A 21,435-nucleotide genomic window follows, 5' to 3' on the forward strand; every position below is an offset into this window, starting at 1 on the left:
TAACCTCAGATTCAGAGAAACGCTCCCAGTTGCACTGCTGAATAATTTCCATTTTCCACATAAACAGTTTTGTGCTGTGGATTTATTGAGAAATGGAATGCTTCAAATATATTAAGTGGGCCTTGCTGATACAGCCACATGTAATCCATTCCATAAATGGAATGCTGTCACTGTTAAAATGTCTTTATGTACAAGTGGTGTCAGCAATAGAACCTGTTCACAATCACAATGACATCACTAATAAATATAGAATGGGTCCTGTGGTCCACTACAACTGATTCAGTTGCCGTTGTTACATGAAGCACAAATGATTAACGTGGAAGATTTAAGCCGCTAACGTTAATAACTGTTTTTTTTAGGCCTATGTAGAAAAGTTCAAGTTTACAAGTGTTGTTGCAGCTGATCTACTGGAGTTTTTCCTGGGCTTTTTTCCTGAGCTCAGGGAGAAATGTGTGGACAACAAAGAAGGTGGGTGAGATGTTTGAAATGGATATTTCTAAGTAGCATTTGAGGCTTTGTCGACCATAAGCAATTGCCCACTACATCTGACTCTTACACAAGTAAAGCCTACTGTAGAACAAAAGGTTAGGGGAGCACATTTTTCTCTTCCTCGTTTTGTTTAAACTTGTCTCTAATTATTGTTTTGTTTAAACTTGTCTCTAATTATTATTGGATGGCATGCCAATACAAGTACACTTTGGATCATTCATTTGTTACAAAGGTAATTGTGCTTATTGTATTCCCTAGACCTGTAGCCTAGGGGTTTCCACTTGTTCGCTTGTGACCCTGTGATTGCTTCCCCTGTCCCCCTCCTCCCCGCCACCATTTTAATGGGCAGGAAAATTATGGGCAGCTGGTGTCTTAAACTTGTTTCTCTGTATTTAATTCTTTCTAGTGACTTCTACAGTTTCAGCCCTCATTTCTGAGGCTTATCGTTAGCGCAGAACTGTTTGGGTTAAATATAAAAGAGAATAATACACCGCTATAATATAACTCATTCTTGCATCTTCTTTAAAACCGTGTTGATATGTTAGCGACAGCCTGTGCTTTATATCTGACCTTTCAGCCGAGAGGCTAGTTGAAGTCCCTGGTTTACCCCACGCATCCATCCTCTCTCTTAGGTGGTAGACAAACAAGCTTTGGATTTTATTTTGACCATGTTTCCTTTAACTTAAGAAAACAGATTCCTGCACAATTTAGGTCCTTGAAGATAAGGTGAAAACATTCACTCACAACTTGTTATTTTGGATGGAATTTTTCACTCCCGCCACAGGCAGGAATCATGGCGGGCAGGGGCACGGAATTTGGTGTGATGGGAAAAGTCAGTTTCCCGTCAGCAGGAAATAAGTTTGGAATTTTGTTCTCCTGACTTTGATGATAGGATTAAGGCAGGTTGAGTTTCCAGCTGATTTATGTCAGAAACCACATATGCATTCATTTGCATCTCAGGAATGCTCATTAAAAGGCCAACTTGCCAGAATTATGTTCCCCCTCCAAATTATATACCCCACCAGCAGATAATTAGAACAGTCTGTTTCACCACTGTATAAAAGTGGCGAGCACCTGGCAAGCTTCAGTTCATCCATGACTTGAGATCAGTTGATGCCTTTCTTTAAGAGTGTTGCCGCGAGGTATCGGGCGCCTATAGTACAAGCTGCATCAAGGCTGGACACGGGAGGTAAGACCAGCAGGGAGGTGAGAGACAGAGGCAGGATTAGAACAAAGGAACATAGGAGCAATTCATTGGCCGTTCAGCCCATCGAGCCCACTCTGCCATTCAGTACAACCATGGCTGATCATCCATTTCAATGCCTTTTTCCCACACTATCCCCATATCCCTTTATGTCATTGGTATTTAGAAATCTGTCAATACCTACTTTAAACACGCTCAATTACTGACCTTCCGCAGCACTGTTCGGGAGAGAATTCCAAAGATGCACAATCCTCTGAGTAAAAAAATTTCTCCACATCTCAGTCCCAAGTGGCTTCCTCCTCATTTTATGCTCCCTGGTTCTAGATTCCCCATCCTGGGGAAACATCTTACCTGCATTTAATCTGTCTATTCCTTTAAGTATTTTGTAGGTTTCAATGAGATCACCTCTCATTCTTCAAAACTCTAGAGAATAGAGGCCCAGTTTCCCCAATCTCTTTTCATTGGACAGTCCCACCATCCTGGGAACAAATCTGGTGAACCTTTGTTGCACTCCTTCAATGGCAATAATATCATTCTGAAGGTATGGGGACTGAAATTTCACACAGGTGTTAGTTGCATCTGCATGTTAGCTTTCAGTGACTTATTAACGAGAATACCCTGGTCCCTTTGTACATCTACACTTCCTAATCTCTAACCATTTAAGAAACACTGCATTTCTGTTCCTCTGACCAAAGTGGATAACCTCAAATTTTTCTGCATTATATTGCATATGCCATGTTCTTGCCCATGCACTATGTCTGTCCAAAGCCCCTTGAAGCCACTTTGCATCTTCCTCACAACACATATTCCACTGAGATTTGTGTCATTCGCGAACTTGAAAATATTATATTTGGTCCCCACATCCAAATCATTGATGTATATTGTGAACAGCTGGGGCCCAAGCACTGATCCTTGTGGTACCCAACTAGTCACAGCTTGCCAACATGAGAATGCTCATTTGTTCCTACTTTCCATTTTCTGCCTGTTAACCAATTCTTAATCCATGCCAGTATTACATCCTATCCCATGTGCTTTAATTTTGCCAAGCAACCTTCTGTGGGGAACTTTATCAAAAGCCTTCTGAAAATTGGAATATACTACATCCACCGATTCCCCTTTATCAATTCTGTTAGTAACACCCTCAAAAAAACTCCAACAGGTTCGTTAAACATGATTTTCCATTCATTTATCCATGTTGACTATGCCCAATCAGATCATTCTTATCCAAGTTTCCATTTAACACATCCTTTAGAACAGATTTTAGTATTTTCCCTACTACTGATGTAAAGCTAACAGGTCTGTAGTTCCCTGTTTTCTCTCTCTCTCCTTTCTCAAATAGCAGGGTGACATTTGCTACCTTCCAATCTACAGGAACTGTTCCAGAATCTATAGAATTTTGGAAGATGCTGAATGTATCCACTATCTCCACACCTACCTCTTCCAACACTCTGGGATGTCAAATATCAGGACCTGCGGATTTATCACCTTCAGTTCCATTAATTTCTCCAATACAAACTTCTTACTAAAACTAATTTCCTTAAATTCCTCATTCTCCTTAGTCCCTTGGATCTCTAAATTCTGGGAGATTTCTTGTATCCTCCTCAGTGAGGACAGACACAAAGTAATCATTTAGCTTCTCTGCCATTTCTTTGTTTCCCATTATAAAATCTCCTGACGCTGCCTGAAATGGACTCACATTTGTCTTAGCCAAACGTGTCCTTTTTAACAGACCATTAGAAGCTCTTACAGTCGGTTTTTATGTTTTTTGTTTACATTCATATTCTATTCTTCCCTTCTTTATCAGTTCCTTGGTTCTCCTTAGCTGTTGTGAGAATGGTTGTTTTTTAAATATATTTTTGGGGAATATTGGGTTATTCTGTGAAAAAGTCTGTGTGTCTGCATGTAAATGATTTGATTCAGCTGGGGAAAGTTATGGGAGACAGATTGTGAGGTTTTCGACATGAAAGGATAGAGGCGTTAAGTTTGTGCATTTGTGATGAGATATTATGGTGGGTTTGAGGTACAAGTAAATAAGTTGGATTTAACATTTGCATTTTTAGATAACTTGAGAGTTCATTTGAATAGCAAAGGGAAGAGGTGGCGAGAAACATTTTTGCATCTTATAGGAGTTCAATGGGTAAACAGAAGAGGGTATATTACATTTTATTGACCCGAAAGCAGAGACAAAGATTTTATATTTGGAAGGATTTGAGTTTCATCAGAAGCCTGACTGTGGGTCATAGGACAAGGGCTATTGTTGTGAATGAGCAGTGATGTCTGAGGGGAAAGCTCAGCCACCTGTCATCCTCCAGGATGATCATATCCTGCAAGGAGTGGTCTTGATATGCCATGTACAGACTGAGGGCAAGTAAAGGGCTAGAGACTGCAGTGCTGCCTTGCATATGGAGGGAGACCATTCAAGGGGAACTACCATTGATTGCTCAATTTTATCCATTCACAAATCCAAGGAGGAGTGGAAAATGCAGGCTGCAGACAATACTGCCTTCTTGATAGCTTTGAATAGAATGAGTAGAAGAAAGGCCGGCGCCGATTGGCACAGCTCAGGGAAGACCATTGCTCTGAAAAACAAAAGCTAGCGGGGTCCCAGGAAGTCCCAGATGGGGACAAGAAGGAGCCAAATCCACAAAGATGTTTGGCGCGACCAAGGATCTACAGAAGATGCAAGCGCATACATGGAGATGAGCAAAAGACCGTGCCGCAGGCACCTTCACTTGTTTAGGGATGTGGTAGCACATATTTGCCACACTCTCCCTGAGGAGCTCTCACCGCATGGATTTGGAGGGCACCCAATGCTGATTGCAATATAGGTTACCACTGCACTGAACTTTTTTGCCAGTGGGTCCTTCCCGGGCTCCACTGGGAATCTTTGTGAAATCTCCCAATCGTTGACACACAAGTGCAGAAGGGAGGTGACAAATGCCCTTTTCAGTAAAGTTCACCATTATGTGCAGTTCCACATGTATGAAGCAAGCCACGCTGCCAGAGCTATAGGATTTGCTGCGACCTCAGGCTTCCCACAAGTGCAGGGCACCTTTGACTGCGCACATGTGGCTTTGAGAGCTCCCTGGCAGCAGCCTATGAGATTCATTAATAGAAAAGAATTTCACTCTCCTGTCCAGCTCATTTGTGATTACAGAAAGCAGATCCAGCATGTTTGTGATAGGTACACAGGTCACATGACTTGTACATTTTGAGTCACTCACAGGTGCCAGGGATATTTGAGGGAATTCGGTGCTTACAAGGTTGGCTCCTCGGTGATAGGGGGTACCCTCCAGAAGACATGGCTAATGACACCCGTTCGTCGGCCACAGAGTGCATCTGAGGAGAGATACAATGCTGCACATTCAGCCACAAGGTCCTTAATAGAGCAGACTATTGGCCTGTTAAAGGTGCGTTTCCAATATTCGGACAGGTCAATTTCCTAATCTCCAAAACGATATAGATGGGTGGTGGAGTGGGCGGTAAAGTGGCAGATGGATTTTAACATAGAGAAGTGTGAAGTCATACATTTAGGGAGGTCAAACAGTTACAGGGATGACACAATAAATGGGAATATACTAAGAGCGGTAGATGAAGTGAGAGATCTTGGCGTAAAAGTACACAGGTCCCTGGAGGCAGCAGTTCAAGTAGACAAGGTTGTAAAGAAGGCAGATGGAATGCTCTGCTTCATTGGCAGAGGTATAGAATATAAAAGTAAGGATATAATGTTGGAATTGTATAAAACACTGGTGAGGCCACAACTGGAGTATTGTGCGCAGTTCTGGTCACCACATTACAGGAAGGACATAATAGCTCTGGAGAGAGTGCAGAGGAGGTTTACAAGAATGTTGCCAGGGTTCGAAAAGTGTAGCTACAAGGAGAGATTGGATAGGTTGGGGTTATTTTCCTTAGAACAAAGAAGGCTGAGAGGTGACTTGATTGAGGTGTACAAAATTATGAGGGGAATAGGTAGAGTGGACAGGATAAAATTGTTTCCCTTGGTGGAGAATTCTAGAACCAGGGGACATAGATTCACGATAAGTGGCAGAAGGTGTAGGGGGTACATGAGGAAGAACTTTTTTACGCAGAGGTGTCTGGTGTCTGGAATTCGCTGCCCAAGTTGGTGGTAGAGCTAGAAACTCTAAACTCTTTTAAAAAGTACCTGGATGTACACCTTAAGTGCTGTAAGCTGCAGGGCTATGAGCCTGGTGCAGGAAGGTGGGATTAGACAGGGCACCTGGGTGTCCTAGGGCTGGCATGGACAAGATAGGCCGAATGGCCTCCTTCTGTGCTGTAACTTTTCTATGGTTCTATGGCTCTATGGCCAGGCTGGGCTGTCAAAAAAAATCACCACATAGAATGTCACACAACATCACTTTGTTTTATCGATTTATGGGATGTGGGCTTCACTGGCTAGGCCAGCATTAATTGCCCATCCCTAGTTGCCCTTGAGAAGGTGGTGTTGAGCTGCCTTCTTGAACCACAGTCCCTGTGGTGTAGGTGCACCCACAGTGCTATTAGTCAGGGAGTTCCAGGAATTTGACCCAGTGACATTGAAGGAATGGCGATATATTTCCAAATCAGGATGGTGAGTGGCTTGGTAGGGAACTTCCAGGTGGTGGTGTTCCCATGTATCTGCTGCCCTTGTCATTTTCGATGGTAGCGGTCATGGGTTTGGAAGGTGCCTAAGGATCCTTGGTGAGTTTCTGCAGTGCATCTTGTAAATGAAACACACTGCTGCTACTGTTCATTGGTGTTGGAGTGAGTGAATCTTTGTGGACGTGGTGCCAATCTATCGGGCTGCTTTGTCCTGGATGGTGTCAAGCTTCTTGAGTGTTGTTGGAATTGCATTCATCCAAGTAAGTGGAGAGTATTTCTCTCTCCTGACTTGCGGTGGGCAGGCTTTGGGGACTCAGGAGGTGAGTTACCCACCGCAGGATTCCTAACCTCTGACCCACTTTGTAGACAAAGTATTTATATGACTAGTCCAGTTCAGTTTCTGGTCAATGGTAACCCCCAGGATTTTGATAGTGAGGGATTCAGTGATGGTAATGAATGTCAAGGGGTGAAGGTTAGATTCTCTCTTGTTGGAGATGGTCAATGCCTGGCACTTGTGTGGCGCAAATGTTACTTGTCACTTGTCAACCCAAGCCTGGATATTGCGCCCTGCACAACCTAGCACTGCAAAGTGGGAAATGTGTTGCCAGAGGGAGACATTGTGGAGCGAGATAAGTCAAAAGGCACTCTACCTGATTGTACGGAGCATTCGCAATAAGGTAGATGAATTAACACCGCAAATAGATGTATAGAGGTACGATATGATTGCGATTACAGAGACATGGCTGCAGGGTGACCAAGGCTGGGAAGTGAACATCCAAGGGTATTCGATATTTAGGAAGGACAGGCAAGAAGGTAAAGGAGGTGATATGGCATTGTTAGTTAAGGATGAAATCAGTGCAACAGTGAGAGAAGATATTGGCTCAGAATATTGGCTAGATGTAGAATCTGTCTGGGTGGAGCTAACAAGCAACAAGGGGTGGAAAACATTAGTGGGAGTTATATATATGTCGCCAAACAGTACTGGTAAGGCAGGGAACAGTATTAAACAGGAAATTAGAGCTGCATGTAACAAGGGTGCTACAGTAATCATGTGTGACTTTAATCTACGTATAGACTGGGCAAACCAAATTAGCAATAATACTGTGGCGAATGAATTCCTGGAGTGTGTACAAGATGGATTTTTTAGACCAGAACGTCGAGGAACCAACTAGGGAACAGGCTATCCAAGATTTGGTTTTGTACAATGAGAAGTTAATTAATAATCGTGTTGTGCAGTGACCATAATATGATAGAACTCCTCCTTAGGTTGGAAAGTGAAGTAGTCCAATCTGAAACTAGGGTCCTAAATCTAAACAAAGGAAACTACAAAGGTATGAGGCGTAAGTTGGCTAAGATAGATTGGGGAATGTCATTATAAGGCATGACAGTGGATAGGCAATAGCTAATATTTAAGGGATGAATGTACACATTGCAGCACTTATATATTCCTTTCTGGCGCAAAAATACAACAGGAAAAGTGGCCCAACCATGGCTAACAAAAGAAATTAAGGATAGTATTAGATCCAAAGCGGAGTCATATAAAGTTGCTAGAAAAAGTAGCAAGCCTGAGGATTGGGAGCAATTTAGAATTCAGCAAAGGAGGACCAAGATGTTGATTAAGGGAGGGGAAATAGAGTATGAGAGTAAACTTGCAAGGAACATAAAAGAGGACTGTAAAAGCTTCTGTAAGTATGTAAGATGAAAAAGATTAGTGAAGACAAATGTGGTCCCTTACAGTCCGAAACAGGATAATTTATAATAGAGAACAGGGAAGTGAGCAATTAACTACTTTAGTTCTGTCTTCATGAAGGAATGCACGAATAACCTCCCAGGAATACTAGGGAATGAGGGGTCTAGTGAGAAGGAGGAATTGAAGGAAATTAGTATTACTGAAAAAATAGTGCTGGAGAAATTAATGGGACTGAAAGCCAGTAAATCCCCAGGGCCTGATAATCTTTATCCCAGGGTACTAAAGGAGGTGCCATGGAAATAGTGGAGGTGTTGGTTGTCGTCTTCCAAAATTCTGTAGATTCTGGAACAGTCCTGGCAGATTGGAGGGTGGCAAATGTAACCCCACTATTTAAAAAAGGAGGGAGGGAAAAAAACAGGGAACTACAGACCAGTTTGCCCAACACCAGTAGCAGGGAAAATGCTAGATTCTGTTACAAAGGATGTGATAACAGGACATTTAGAAAATATTAATGAGATTAGACAGAGTTAACATGGATTTATGAAAGGGAAATCATGTTTGACAAACCTACTGGAGTTTTCTGAGGACTAACTAGCAGAATAGATAAGGGTGAACCAGTGGATGTGGTGTATTTGGATTTTCAGAAAGCTTTTGATAAAATCCCACATAAGAGGTTAATGTGTAAAGTTAAAGCAATGGGATTGGGGGTAATATATTGGCATGGTTTGAGAATTGGTTAGCAGGCAGGAAACAGTGTCTTTTTTGGAATGGCAGGCCATGACTAATGGGGTACTGCAGGGATCAGTGTTTGGGCCTCAGTTATTCACAATATATATCAATGATTTGGATGAGGGAACCAAATGTAATGTTTCCAAGTTTGCTGATGACACAAAACTAGGCGGGAATGTGAGTGGTGAAGAGGATGTTAAGAGGCTTCAAGGTGATTTAGACAAGTTGAGTGAGTGGGCAAATGCATGGCAGATGCAGTATAACGTGGTTAAGTGTGACCCACTTTGGTAGGAAGAACAGAATAGCAGAGTATTATTTAAATAGCAATAGATTGGGAAATGTTGATGTACAAAGGGACCTGAGCGTCCTTGTACACCTATCACTGAAAGCAAGCATGCAGGTGCAGCAAGCAGTTAAGAAGGCAAATGGTACGTTGGCCTTCATTGCAAGAGGATTTGAGTACAGGAGCAAAGATGTCTTACTGCAGCCGTACAGGGCCTTGGTGAGACCACACCTGGAGTATTGTGTGCAATTTTGGCCCCCTTACCAAAGAAAGGATATACTTGCCATAGAGGGAGTGCAGCGAAGGTTCACCAGGCTGATTCCTGGGATGGCAGGATTGTTGTATGAGGAGATATTGGGCTGACTAGGCCTGTACTCACAGGAGTTTAGAAGAATGAGAGGGGATCTCATTGAAACAGATAAAATTCTGACAGGTTAGGAGAAACTGGATGCAGGGATGATGTTTCCTCTGGCTGGGGGGTCTAGGACAAGGGGTCGCAATCTCAGGATATGGGGTAGGCCATTTAGGACTGAAAGGAGAAACCTCCACCCAGAAGGTGATGAACCTGTGGATTTCTCTGCCACAGAAGGCTGTGGAGGCCAAGTCACTGATTATATTTAAGAAGGAAATAGATAGCTTTCTGGACTCTAAAGGCATCAATGGGTATGGGGAGAGAGTGGGAGTATGGTGTTGAGATAGAGGATCAGCCATGATCATATTGAATGGTGGAGCAGGCTCGAAGGGCCGAATGACCTACTCCTCCTGTTTTTCTATGTTTCTATCAGTCGTCTCCTTAGATGAGGAGGATTTGGGAAGGGATGAATTTGAAGAGGGAAAGGATTTGGATAAGCCACACGAAGATGCCGTTGCATGGGCATGATGAACCAGATGTTCCCATGACAACCTCATAGCTACATGATTTCAAGAGGAATAAGGTGAAGACAAGTTTTCATGATCAAAGTTCTCTTGAGGCTTTGTTGCAGGGGACACAGCGTGAACAAAAGGTCATCAATCTCACAATGATCACGGAAGCAGCATAAGTCACCCTCATCCTTAATGATGTGTTCATCCTTGAAAGGCACAGTAGCCTAGGGAATATATGGCCGCTGTGGAATGTGTTTAGCATCCCACCTCCGCACCTTTTTAAGCAACCACACATGGCGCAGTCCTTTCAACCATGGCGTCAACAAGTCAGTGGGCATGGCAGCCTTCAAGCAGCTGAAACATCATTGCACATATGGGTGCATTCATGCCAGTCTGACAGCAGCTTAGCAAGGTGGCGCTAACAGGAAAAATATTAGTCAATGGTTAGCGCTTGACCATCTCAAGAGGGAGTAACATCCGGAAAGCAGCATGTCTCCAAACGCCAGCTGTCATGGATGAATATGCAGAGGCCTCATCTTGCTATTGAGCTCCAATATGCCGTCTGACATCAGGATACAGTGACCTGTTACTCTACAGCATGCACCCAATGCTGCGGGCTATGTTCACATTGTCCTCACAGAGAGTGGCTCAGCAGGACCATTGTTTCATTATTGACAAACACTCATGCCCATGCATTTGTTGGAAGCCTGCCAAGTCTATGTTCTGCATTACCTTGGCATTTGGGAGAGATGTGGCCAGTTAGTATTGACACAGCAGTCATTGGCAACTTATTCCCTTCATTGATTCTGCTGAGCACTCAGGAGATGTGTTAAAGCATCACTTTCATAACATTACAGTCCTCTACATTATCCATCTCACAAAGGCCAATCCTTTCTATCTACCCTAATTCAATGTGTGCATGCAGGCATGCATTGAATTCCATGTTGATTTGCGTACTGTGCCTTTACAGAAGGATTTCATAAAGCACAGGCAGGCTCCAACATTATAGGTCACTCACACTCATTGTCCGCATGTGGCCGATGTATACTGGATGGAGCCTCACTGGCTTGTTGAGAGAAGCCGATCTTGCCTCCCACACAGGAGTAATCTCTATCATCTCCAGCAAGTTCAGCTGCCTGCTCCTCCTTGGAGGAGAGTGTCCTCAGCTCTGGGGTCCCCCCTCCCATCTTGGCGCGCTCCCTTCTGCTGCGGGTGATCTTGCCCTGCATAAAGACAGATGGATTGACTGTGAACGTTATAGATGAAAGAGCAATTCAGAAGCATGCATGCCTGTTGTGTGTGCTGAGCCCTCCCCAGTAAGGGATGAGGATGCTGTTTGTGCAATAATATAAATGAGATGGTGAGCTTAAAGTGGCTGGCAGACATTTAGTACAGATGTCCCATCTTCTGGTAGTGTGAGACAACGCTGTGGACTCTAACCCTTAGACTTCCTGACGCCCTTATGAGAGTGAGAGTTTGGACCGAGTAGAAGTTGCACACCCTGGTGTAACTCATCAGATCATTCATTCTTTTCCTGCTCTGCTGGGCAGTCCTTTTTTGTTGGCAATGGGTGCTGACCTCCCTGGCGACCTCCTCCCGGGCTGGTGTGGTCAGGTGGGAGGGCCTCCTGCTCCCATCCCTTGGAAGGAGGACCGCCCGCCTTTCTTGGGCGGTCTGGAGGAGAATCCCCAGGGAGCAGAAGGTTTAGTTCTTTTGAGCCATTGAGAAGCCGAATGAAACAACACACCCAGCCTGCAGTGAGTGAGCTTCTGTGTAGGTGCCATTTAAATATGATGCCAGGACCTTTGACCCCATGAAATAATGGTGGGCGGATGAATCCCCACCTGACCCGCCCCTCGGTGATGCATAATGAATGATCTGGAAAGCGGAAAATCGCACGGATTAATCCAACTCACTGCCAGCGGACACCGCACCAAATTTCCCGCCCGCCACCACACTTAGTCTCCAGAATGGAAAATTCCGCCCTTTGTTCCTCGTTCTAGAGGAAAAGCTATTCTGAAAGATGTTGCTTCACAACTTTAAGTGGAATGCCCTGTTTATTAGGACATATGATTTGAAGAAACTCCTATGAACATACACAACCAATGTGCCTAGTCTGAGCTTTGGTCAATGCTTTGACAACTTGTGATACCAGGTTAGCAGTTCTGCTTCAAAGCTGTAGTGTCTGATTATCTGATTGATGACATCTAATTTATGGGCATAAAATTGGCATTACTGACCTGGCAATTAGGTGGTGATCCATTACCCAAATCTCTGCCCATTTTTTATTCTGTTCAGTTTTGTGAGTAATTGTGATGAATTCAAGAAGTTTTGTTAGATACATCAGATGCATGTAAGTGAAGCCAAAATGACATTATGCATAGAATTTTCACCAGTTCAATGCAGCCTTTAATACTGACCCATATCAGCTCAATGCCCAGGGTGGCTAGGTATGGAGTCGTATGAAGAAATAGCGTTCAAATAGCCCATTAAGAAGATTGCCAAATTGTCAGGCCATTTTTCTGCTTTTGTTTTCCCGTTGGCGCTTAGGTTTTTTCCTATTGGAATTATCTTGCTGTAAATTATTTGGAGTAGAAGAGGTGGGCCAACAGAGGGTTGCCAGGTAGTCAGATTGCACCAGAGCTCTCCCTGCAAGTATCCCCCCCCACCAATGACAGAACCTACAGACATGAACCTACAGAGATGAAATACCTTTGTTGTCAGAAGAGCAGTGCCCAAAGGTACTGTGATTTATAAGTGCTGCCATAATGCACCTCTCCTGCATGCTCCTACCAGGACTCTCTTCACAGGTATGGCAATGCCAGGAGCTGTCAAGGTCATAAGCTTGAATTTTTATGCTTCGGAATCATTTCAGACTGGAGATCTCAGGAACAGAAGTCAACCAGCTGTCCATAGTTACGTAAAGCAGATGACTAATGCATTGTTTGCTGAAAAAAGCAATTTCATCCCCTTATCTATGGACAACCAATAACAGCATGAAAGACTGCAACTTTATAGAGTAATTCCCAAAGATCAAAGAGATTATAAATTGGACCCATATGTTTCCACATGCTTCATTGCTCAGTGCCATCACTGACATAAATAGACAAGCAATCCACTCTCTCAAATAGGACCGTCTGTGTAATCATACTTCGATGTTCTATGCAAGGGATGATACTGAAATAGAAAAGATTAATAAGTTTTTAGTAGGTACAGAGCGCCAGATCAAAACTACTCTAGTTCACCATTCATTGGAAATGATTCGACTGTCTCCAAGAGGCCATGAGACTGGTGTATAAAAGCAGGAACATATTCTAAGGCTAGGTTGGAGCTTGTCATAAGAGACATTTTTCAGCTAACCTATTTTCTCTAATTTGAGTGTTTCTAACTGTCAATAGAAAGACAGTCAAAAGTATTCAATTTCATATCACCTTGTTAAACACTCAGAACGCATTGCTGAGATAAACTGTACATTTCGCCTGAATCACTTTTTCATCTTCTCACACTATGACCTTTGTTTTTCTTCACCATATTGGAAAATGATTTGCATATTTCATGTGAGAATTTTATTTTATCAAACACTAATTTCATCTGGAGTTTTTTCTCTGCTTTTAGGGCTAGAATTTGAGCGTTGGCTGAATGCATCTGGACCTCCGCTGTTGGAGCCAGATTTGTCTCAGGGATCTAGTTTGATTAAACCGGTGGAAGCTCTCTACCAGCTGTGGAGTTCAGAAACTCTTGATGGAAACCGAATTACAGACATTGATATTTCCGAATGGAAAACGTTCCAAATAGTCCACCTGTTAGACAAACTGCTGGACAGATCTCCACTGCCTCATGGTAGGATAACATACTTGTTTAACTGTTTTCTTAGAGTTCACCATTATATATAAATACTTTGATTAGTGTTCACACATTTAAATAAATGTTTTTGTTTGAAGTTTGCTCATTTTGCTTTAAAAGAGGGTCATGCTTTCATAAATACTTTAGTGATCGCTCCTCTGTAGAAATACTACAATTGGAAAGTGTATCAACTTGTAAATCTTATTTAGAGACATAATTTTGAACTTCATAATTTTAGAGACTTGATCGGTATTGTAGGAAGCTGTAGTGTAAATCCCATCTCCTCTGTGTGATGAATCTAAAAGGTCTATAGTGAATCTGATCTATTTATTGCACATCTCATGGGGTTTGTATAGTGAAGAAATTTGCTCCAGGGCCGGTTAGTGTTAAAGAGTCTAAATTAACAATGGAGGGATATTTTTCCTGTTCCATTCAAGGCCACCGATTCTTCAGCAGAGAAGGCAGTATACTCTGAGTTACAGATTCCTACGTGACAGCTGTCAAGTCTGCTTTGTGCTGACTTAGTGCAAGGTATGATGTGAACAAGGCATGTTGTTACCTTGTTTTTTTCCATGTTTTTGAGACTGAATACCGTACTTTTTTGCTTTTCCCCTTCCTAACTCATTCATGGACTCTGAGGCCAATGGAATACATCACTTCCATCTCCATCATCAAGACCTCTTATTTTCATCTCCTCCCCTACTTCAGTCACTCTCCCACTGAAACTCTTACCAATCCTTTTGTCATCACCAACCTTACTTATTACAATATTCTTCTTACTGACCGTGTTTTATCTATACTTCGTAGACTTCAACTTGACCAAAATATAGCTGCCCCTATCCTGTCCCGCACTAAGGCTTGTTTAACTATCCACTTGTCCTTGCAGACCTACACTCGCTCTCTATTCCCTGATGCATTGAATTTAATTAAAATCCTTGTCCTCATCTTCAAGTCTCTCCATGGCCTCACTGCATGCTACTTTGCAACCTCTGCTAGGCTTACTTTCCCTCCAATACGCCTCAGTCTTTTGACTTTAACCTCCTATACTTCCCAATTTCCTTCATCCAATCATTGCTGACAGAGCTGTCTGCTACCGAGGGCTGCCTTCTGAAATTCTCTCAACCAAATCCCTCCATATCTTCCTCCAGCTCAGAAGCCATCTTTGTGTCTAAGCTTTCAAGTAGCCCTTCCAATTTTTTCCCCCTGGCTTGGTGCTTCATTCCTGTTAGTACTACTCTGTAAACTGCTTGGGATATTTTCTATAGTAAAGGCGCTATATAAGTTCAAGTTGTTCTTGCGTCCACCTTAGCCACTCCAGATTATGAACTGAGATGTCATTTTTGGGAGGTGTATTTAAACTGCTTATTGCTGGTATATGTAACATTAAGAGCTTTTGGTAGAGGTCTTTGTTATGTGGTATGACTAATGTTCTGTATAGTGGTAGATATTTTTTCTTTAATATCAGGGAAATGGATGTTTTCACTTGAAAAGTGCAAACGTGCATTTTTGTGCACTTAATGCAAATTGATAAAATAGTAAAGCAACCTCATAAAGAGTGCACTTTTATGATTAATTGGCCTGACAGTCAGTTGTCTTGGCACAGTTCTTGATTATTTTACTGCAAAAACAATCTACCATAGCAAGAATAATAAAGAAATGACTGCTTCTAGTTCATGCCAGTTCAGCAGATTCATTGTTGGGGGAGAGAAATAGAAGAGATAACAGTTGTTCATAAACATTATTTTGTTCTTCCCATTTAGAGAGCCAGATTATATACATGTTGTCAAGAAGCTAAGTTAAACAAATGGGCGGAGAAAGTAATACTGAGAGAACCCTCCAAGTAAACTGTAGGATTTTAGGTACAAACACTATAGATACCAAAATCATATCAAGAGGTGTGCTTATTACTGTAAAGAAAAGGGTTAATTAAACTGTCTTAAAGCCTCTATACGATTTAGTAAAATGAATTTTATCTTTTGCCTGTTAAGTGAGCTTCTGTTAGATGAATGAAGAGTAAAAAGTGACAGGGGCTGTAACCCTCAGTGCATTAAAAACGCAGGTGGTTATGCACTTAAAGCGCCTTAACTTACAGCGCTTTGAACCAAAAGCTGGAATACGGGATTAGGCTGGATAGCTCTATCTTGGCTGGCACAGATACTATAGGCTAAATGGCCTCCTCCTGTGCTGTAAATGGTTTTATTTTGGATATAAGTGTGTTTGAGCAGAGTTTCCAATTAGACAGTGAGAATGAAAAGTTGTACCAGGCAGCGATAATGTTTAGCTGATCAGAGATTCAGTGGTGAAAATATAGGCTTCCTTTGACAATAGAGGCAGCTTCCAGCCTCAAACAGCTTTCAGCTTTGCAGTGAATCATGAGTATGTGACATCTTTATGGCAATTAAATGTTTTCCTGGAATATAATATGCAAAGACATAATTTGGCCATCAATTTGAGAAGCTATAATTTTGATTTATTCTCAAAGCCTAACATTCATGTATGGTAGAAATATATTTTGGGTATATTAACTACTCCAAGAACGTATGCATAAGAAATGCAGTTGTGATAATGTCACCTGTATGGGCTTTTGTTCATTAAGCTCTCCAACTGTCTCCAGTTTATTGATTTGACTTACATTATAGTTCAGTCATGGTGAAACTATAATAGTTTCAAGAGTTGTACTGATTTAAAAACTATAGTTGTTAATGAGGGACATGGGAAAGGGATTATGTAATTTTATGAAGTATGTGAGTTGTCGCATACTAGTTGTGAAAGGGGATATAACAATAGGTGTTAGGAGAGCTTCCTCGAAAGTTAAAAATTTGGCCTGCCAAGTACATGGAGTTCAGAGCTTCAGCATGTTTTGAATTTCCCAGTGAACTCTCAAAGTTTTAAACATAGAAACATAGAAAATAGGAGCAGGAGTAGGACATTCGGTCCTTCGAGCCTGCTCTGCCATTCATTATGGTCATGGCTGATCATCCAACTCAATAGCTAACTCCTTCTTGAAAACATACAATGTTTTGGCCTCGACTACTTTCTGTGGTAGTGAATTCCACAGGCTCACCACTCTCTGGGTGAAGAAATTTCTCCTCATCTCAGTCCTAAATGGTCTACCCCGTATCCTCAGACTGTGACCCCTGATTGTGGACTCCCCCACCATCAGGAACATCCTTCCAGCATCTACCCTGTCCAGTCCTGTTAGAATTCTATAGGTTTCTATGAGATCTCCCCTCATTCTTCTGAACTCCAGCGAATATAATCCTAACCGACTCAATCTCTCCTCATATGTTAGTCCCGCCATCCCAGGAATCAGTCGGGTAAACCTTCGCTGCACTCCCTCTATAGCAAGAACATCCTTCCTCAGATAAGGAGACCAAAACTGCATACAATATTCCAGGTGTGGTCTCACCAAGGCCCTGTATAATTGCAGCAAGACATTCCTGCTCCTGTACTCGAATCCTCTCGCTATGAAGGCCAACATACCATTTGCCTCCTTTACCGCCTGCTGCACCGGCATGCTTACCTTCAGCGACTGGTGTACGAGGACACTCGGGTCTCGTTGCACATTCCCCTCTCTCAATTTATAGCCATTCAGATAATAATCTGCCTTCCTGTTTTTGCTACCTCACATTTATCCACATTATACTGCATCTGCCATGCATTTGCCCACTCACTCAGCTGGTCCAAATCACACTGAAGCATCACTGCATCCTCCTCACAGTTCACCCTCCCACCCAGCTTTGTGTCATCTGCAAATTTAGAGATATTACATTTAGTTCCCTCATCTAAATCATTAATATATATTGTGAGTAGCTGGGGTCCCAGCACCGATCCCTGCGGTACCCCACCAGTCACTGCCTGCCATTCAGAAAAAGACCCGTTTATTCCTACTCTTTGTTTCCTGTCTGCCAACCAGTTTTCTATCCATCTCAATACACTACCCCCAATGCCATGTGTTTTAATTTTACACGCTAATCCCCTTATGTGGGACTTTGTTGAAAGCCTTCTGAAAATCCAAATAAACCACATCCACTGGCTCCCCCTCATCAACTTTACTAGTTACATCTTCGAAAAATTCCAGTAGATTTGACAAGCATGTTTTCCCTTTCATAAATCCATGCTGACTCTGTCCAATTCTGCCACAGCTTTCCACATGCTCAGCTATTAAATCTTTTATAATGGACTCTAGAATTTTCCCCACTACCAATGTCAGGCTGACTGGTCTATAATTCCCTGTTTTCTCTCTACCTCTCTTTTTAAATAGTGGGGTTACATTAGCTACCCCCCAATCTGTAGGAACTGTTCCAGAGTCTATAGAATCTCAGAAGATGACTATCCACTATTTCTAGGGCCACTTCCTTAAATCCGCTGGGATGTAGATTATCAGGCTCTGGGGATTTATTGGCCTTCAATCCCATCAATTTCTCCAAAACCATTTCCTTACTAATACTGATTTCTTTCGGTTCCTCCCTCTCACTAAACCCTGTGTTCCCCAACATTTCTGGTATGTTATTTGTGTCCTCCTTTGTGAAGACAGATCCAAAGTATGTATTTAGTTGGTCAGCCATTTCTCTGTTCCCCATTATAAATTCCCCTGTTTCTGACTGTAAGGGACCTACATTTGTCTTCACCAATCTTTTTCTCTTCATATACCTATAAAAGCTTTTATAGTCAGTTTTTATGTTCCCCGCAAGCTTACTCTCGTATTCTATTTTCCTCTTCTTAATCAATCCCTTGGTCCTCCTTTGCTGAATTCTAAACTGCTCCCAATCACCAGGTCTGTTTTTTCTGGCCAATTTATATGCCTCTTCCTTGGATTTAATACTATCTTTAATTTCCCTTGTAAGCCATGGTTTTGCCATCTTTCCTGTTTTACTTTTGCACCAGACAGGAATAAACAATTGTTGCAGTTCACCCATGCGCTCTTTGAATGTTTGCCATTGCCTATCCACCATCATCCCTTTAAGTAACGTTTCCCAATCCATCATAGCCAACTCACACCTCATAACATCGTAGTTTCCTTTATTAAGATTCAGGACCCTAGTCTCAGAATCAGCCACGTCACTCCATCTTGATGAAGAATTCTATCGTATTATGGTCGCTCATCCCCAAGGGGCCTCGTACAACTAGATTGCCAATTATTCCTTTCTCGTTACACAATACCCAGTCTAGGATGGCCTGTTCTCTGGTTGGTTCCTCAACGTATTGGTCCAGAAAACCATCCCGTATACCCTCCGGGAATTCTTCCTCATTAATATTGTTACTAATTTGATTTGCCCAATCTATATGCAGATTAAAGTCACCCATAATTACAGATGTTCCTTTATTGCATGCGTCTCTAATTTCCTGTTGAATGCCATTCTCAACATCACCACTACAGTTTGGGGGTCTATATGCAACCCCCACTAATGTGGGGGTTTTGCCATAAATGTTGCTGTTAAATGTTTATTTATTACCACTAGTTATTACAGCATGCTTAATTTCTGTGAACATCGACAATAAATGTTTTGAACCCTATTATTTTGAGGATTAACATAAATGTTAAGTAAGAACACCCATCCTTTAATAGTTATTTCTGACCATTGGCCCAAAGGGCTTTGGGCTGCTGGGTGAGGCTGACGCTGACTGTTGTGAAGGTGGTCTTATCAAGTAAACACGCTTCAATATGTGGACATAGAGTCATAGTCATAGGCATAGAGGTCTACAGCACAGAAAAAGGCCCTTTGGCCCGTCAAGTCTGCAGTCATACAAGTACCTAACTCTTCTAATCCCATTTTCCAGCACTAGGCCCATAGCCTTGGATGCCATGGCATTGCAAGTGCACATCCAAATACTTCTTAAATGTTATGAGGGTTTCTACCTCTACCACCCTTTCAGGCAGTGAGTTCCAGATTCCCACCACCCTCTGGGTGGACATTAACCAGCAAATTTTAGTTACTGTGAAATTACTCTTATTAACACTAAGCAAATAAAAAATAACCTGCAATTTAAAGATGGCATTAAGTAAAAATTGTGGGTTTCTACCTGGTTAGTTTCTAAGAAATCCTTTATATTTGGGAGTCATGCTGAGAAAGAATTCGAGGGGGATCCTTTCATGCACATAGCGCTATTACTATGATTCCTTCTTAGACCGGTTATTCTACTTTCTGAGATAGAAACTGTTCAAGATATAAATTATAGATTTAAACCAAGTTTCTTGAAAAGCAAGGATGTTGGTTTGAGTAGAAAAACAGAAGTCAAATTTCCATAAAATCTTTAAAATAATTCCTATATGGCATAACCTTCACCTTATCGTAAACTTTGTTTAAGACAGTCTTTTCTAGATATTGAATTAATTGAACAGAATAAGATGGGAACAATCTCCATGTGCTTATTCAGAAAGTTATTGAGTAGGATAGTGGAACTTGTGCAAAAAATGAAAGCAGTTGAAGTCTGGGACTGAACTACATGTTATCCAGAGATAGGGAGCTATCACGATTGTAGATGGACCATGGAAATGAAAGCAAGACAGTTTTTTTTGAGAAGCTAATTAATTTGCCATTATTTTGAATGCAAAAATGCTGTTCATTAATTTTCAATTTTCGAGCCTGCAGCTTGCGACTGATCTTATGTAACCCTCACAAGTTGTCCTATACAGTGGAACTCTCACCTTTTTTTTTGTTTATGGGATGTGAGCATCTCTGGCAAGGCCAGTATTTGTTGCTCATCCCTAATTGCACATTAGAAGGTCGGTGGTGAATTGCCTTCTTGAGTCACTGCAGTCCATCAGGTGTAGGTACAACCATAGTGCTGTTAGGAAAGAAGTCCCAGGTCTTTGGCCCAGCAACAGTGATGGAACGGCAATATGGTTCCAAGTCAGGATGATGTGCGGCTTGGAAAGAAAGATGCAGGTGGTGGTGTTCTCATGTGTCTGTTGCCCTTGTCCTTCTAGGTGGTAGAGATCATGGGTTTAGAAGGTGCAGTTGAAGGAGGCTTGGCGAGTCACTGTAGTGCATCTTATGGATGGTGCACACTGCTGCCACTGTGTGCTGGTGCTGGAGGGAGTGAATATTTCTGGTTGTGAATGGGGTGCCGATAAAGCGGGCTGCTTTCTCTTGGATGGTGTTGAGCTTCTTGAGTGTTGCTGGAGCTGCACTCATTTAGGCATGTGGAGAATATTCCATCACACTTCTGCTTTGTGCCTTGTAGATAGTGGGCAGACTCTGGGAGTTAGGAGGTGAGTCAGAATTCCCAGTCTTTGACCTGCTGTTGTAGTCACAGTATTCATATAGCTGATCCAGTTAAGTTTCTGGTCAATGGTAAGCGCCAAATTGTGGGAGATTCAGTGATGGTAATGCCATTGAACATCAAGGGGAGGTGGTCATTGCCTGACACTTGTCTGGTGCAAATATTACTTGCCACTGGTCAAGTCCAAGCCTGAATGCTGTTCAGGTCTTGCACATTGCGGGCACGGACTGCTTCTGTATCTGAGGAGTTGAAAATGGTAGTAAAGATTGTGCAATCATCAGCGAACACTCCCACTTATGACCTTATGATAGAGAAAAAGTCTTTGATGAAGCAGCTGAAGAAGGTTGGACCGAGAAGGTCCCCAGCAGATGCCAGTTTTCAGCCAATTTGATTCACTCCACATGATATCAAGAAATTGATGAAGGCACTGGACACTGCAAAGGCTCTGGGCCCTGACAATATTCCAGCAACAGTACTGTAGACGTGCTCCAGAGCTTGCCGTGCCCG

General features: G+C 42.3%; 1 protein-coding gene across 1 annotated transcript in view; it reads left to right on the forward strand.

Moving 5' to 3' along the window:
- The window catches only part of rnpepl1 (arginyl aminopeptidase like 1), an 83,908-nt gene that overhangs the window by 50,616 nt on the left and 11,857 nt on the right, over positions 1–21,435 (forward strand). The window contains exons 8-9 of the mRNA XM_078563979.1: positions 360–468; positions 13,474–13,698. Coding sequence (XP_078420105.1) covers positions 360–468; positions 13,474–13,698 — 334 coding nt within the window. The remainder of the gene's footprint in view (positions 1–359; positions 469–13,473; positions 13,699–21,435) is intronic.

This window comes from Cetorhinus maximus, chromosome 19, assembly GCF_964194155.1.
Source record: "Cetorhinus maximus chromosome 19, sCetMax3.hap1.1, whole genome shotgun sequence".
Lineage (NCBI taxonomy): Eukaryota > Metazoa > Chordata > Chondrichthyes > Lamniformes > Cetorhinidae > Cetorhinus > Cetorhinus maximus.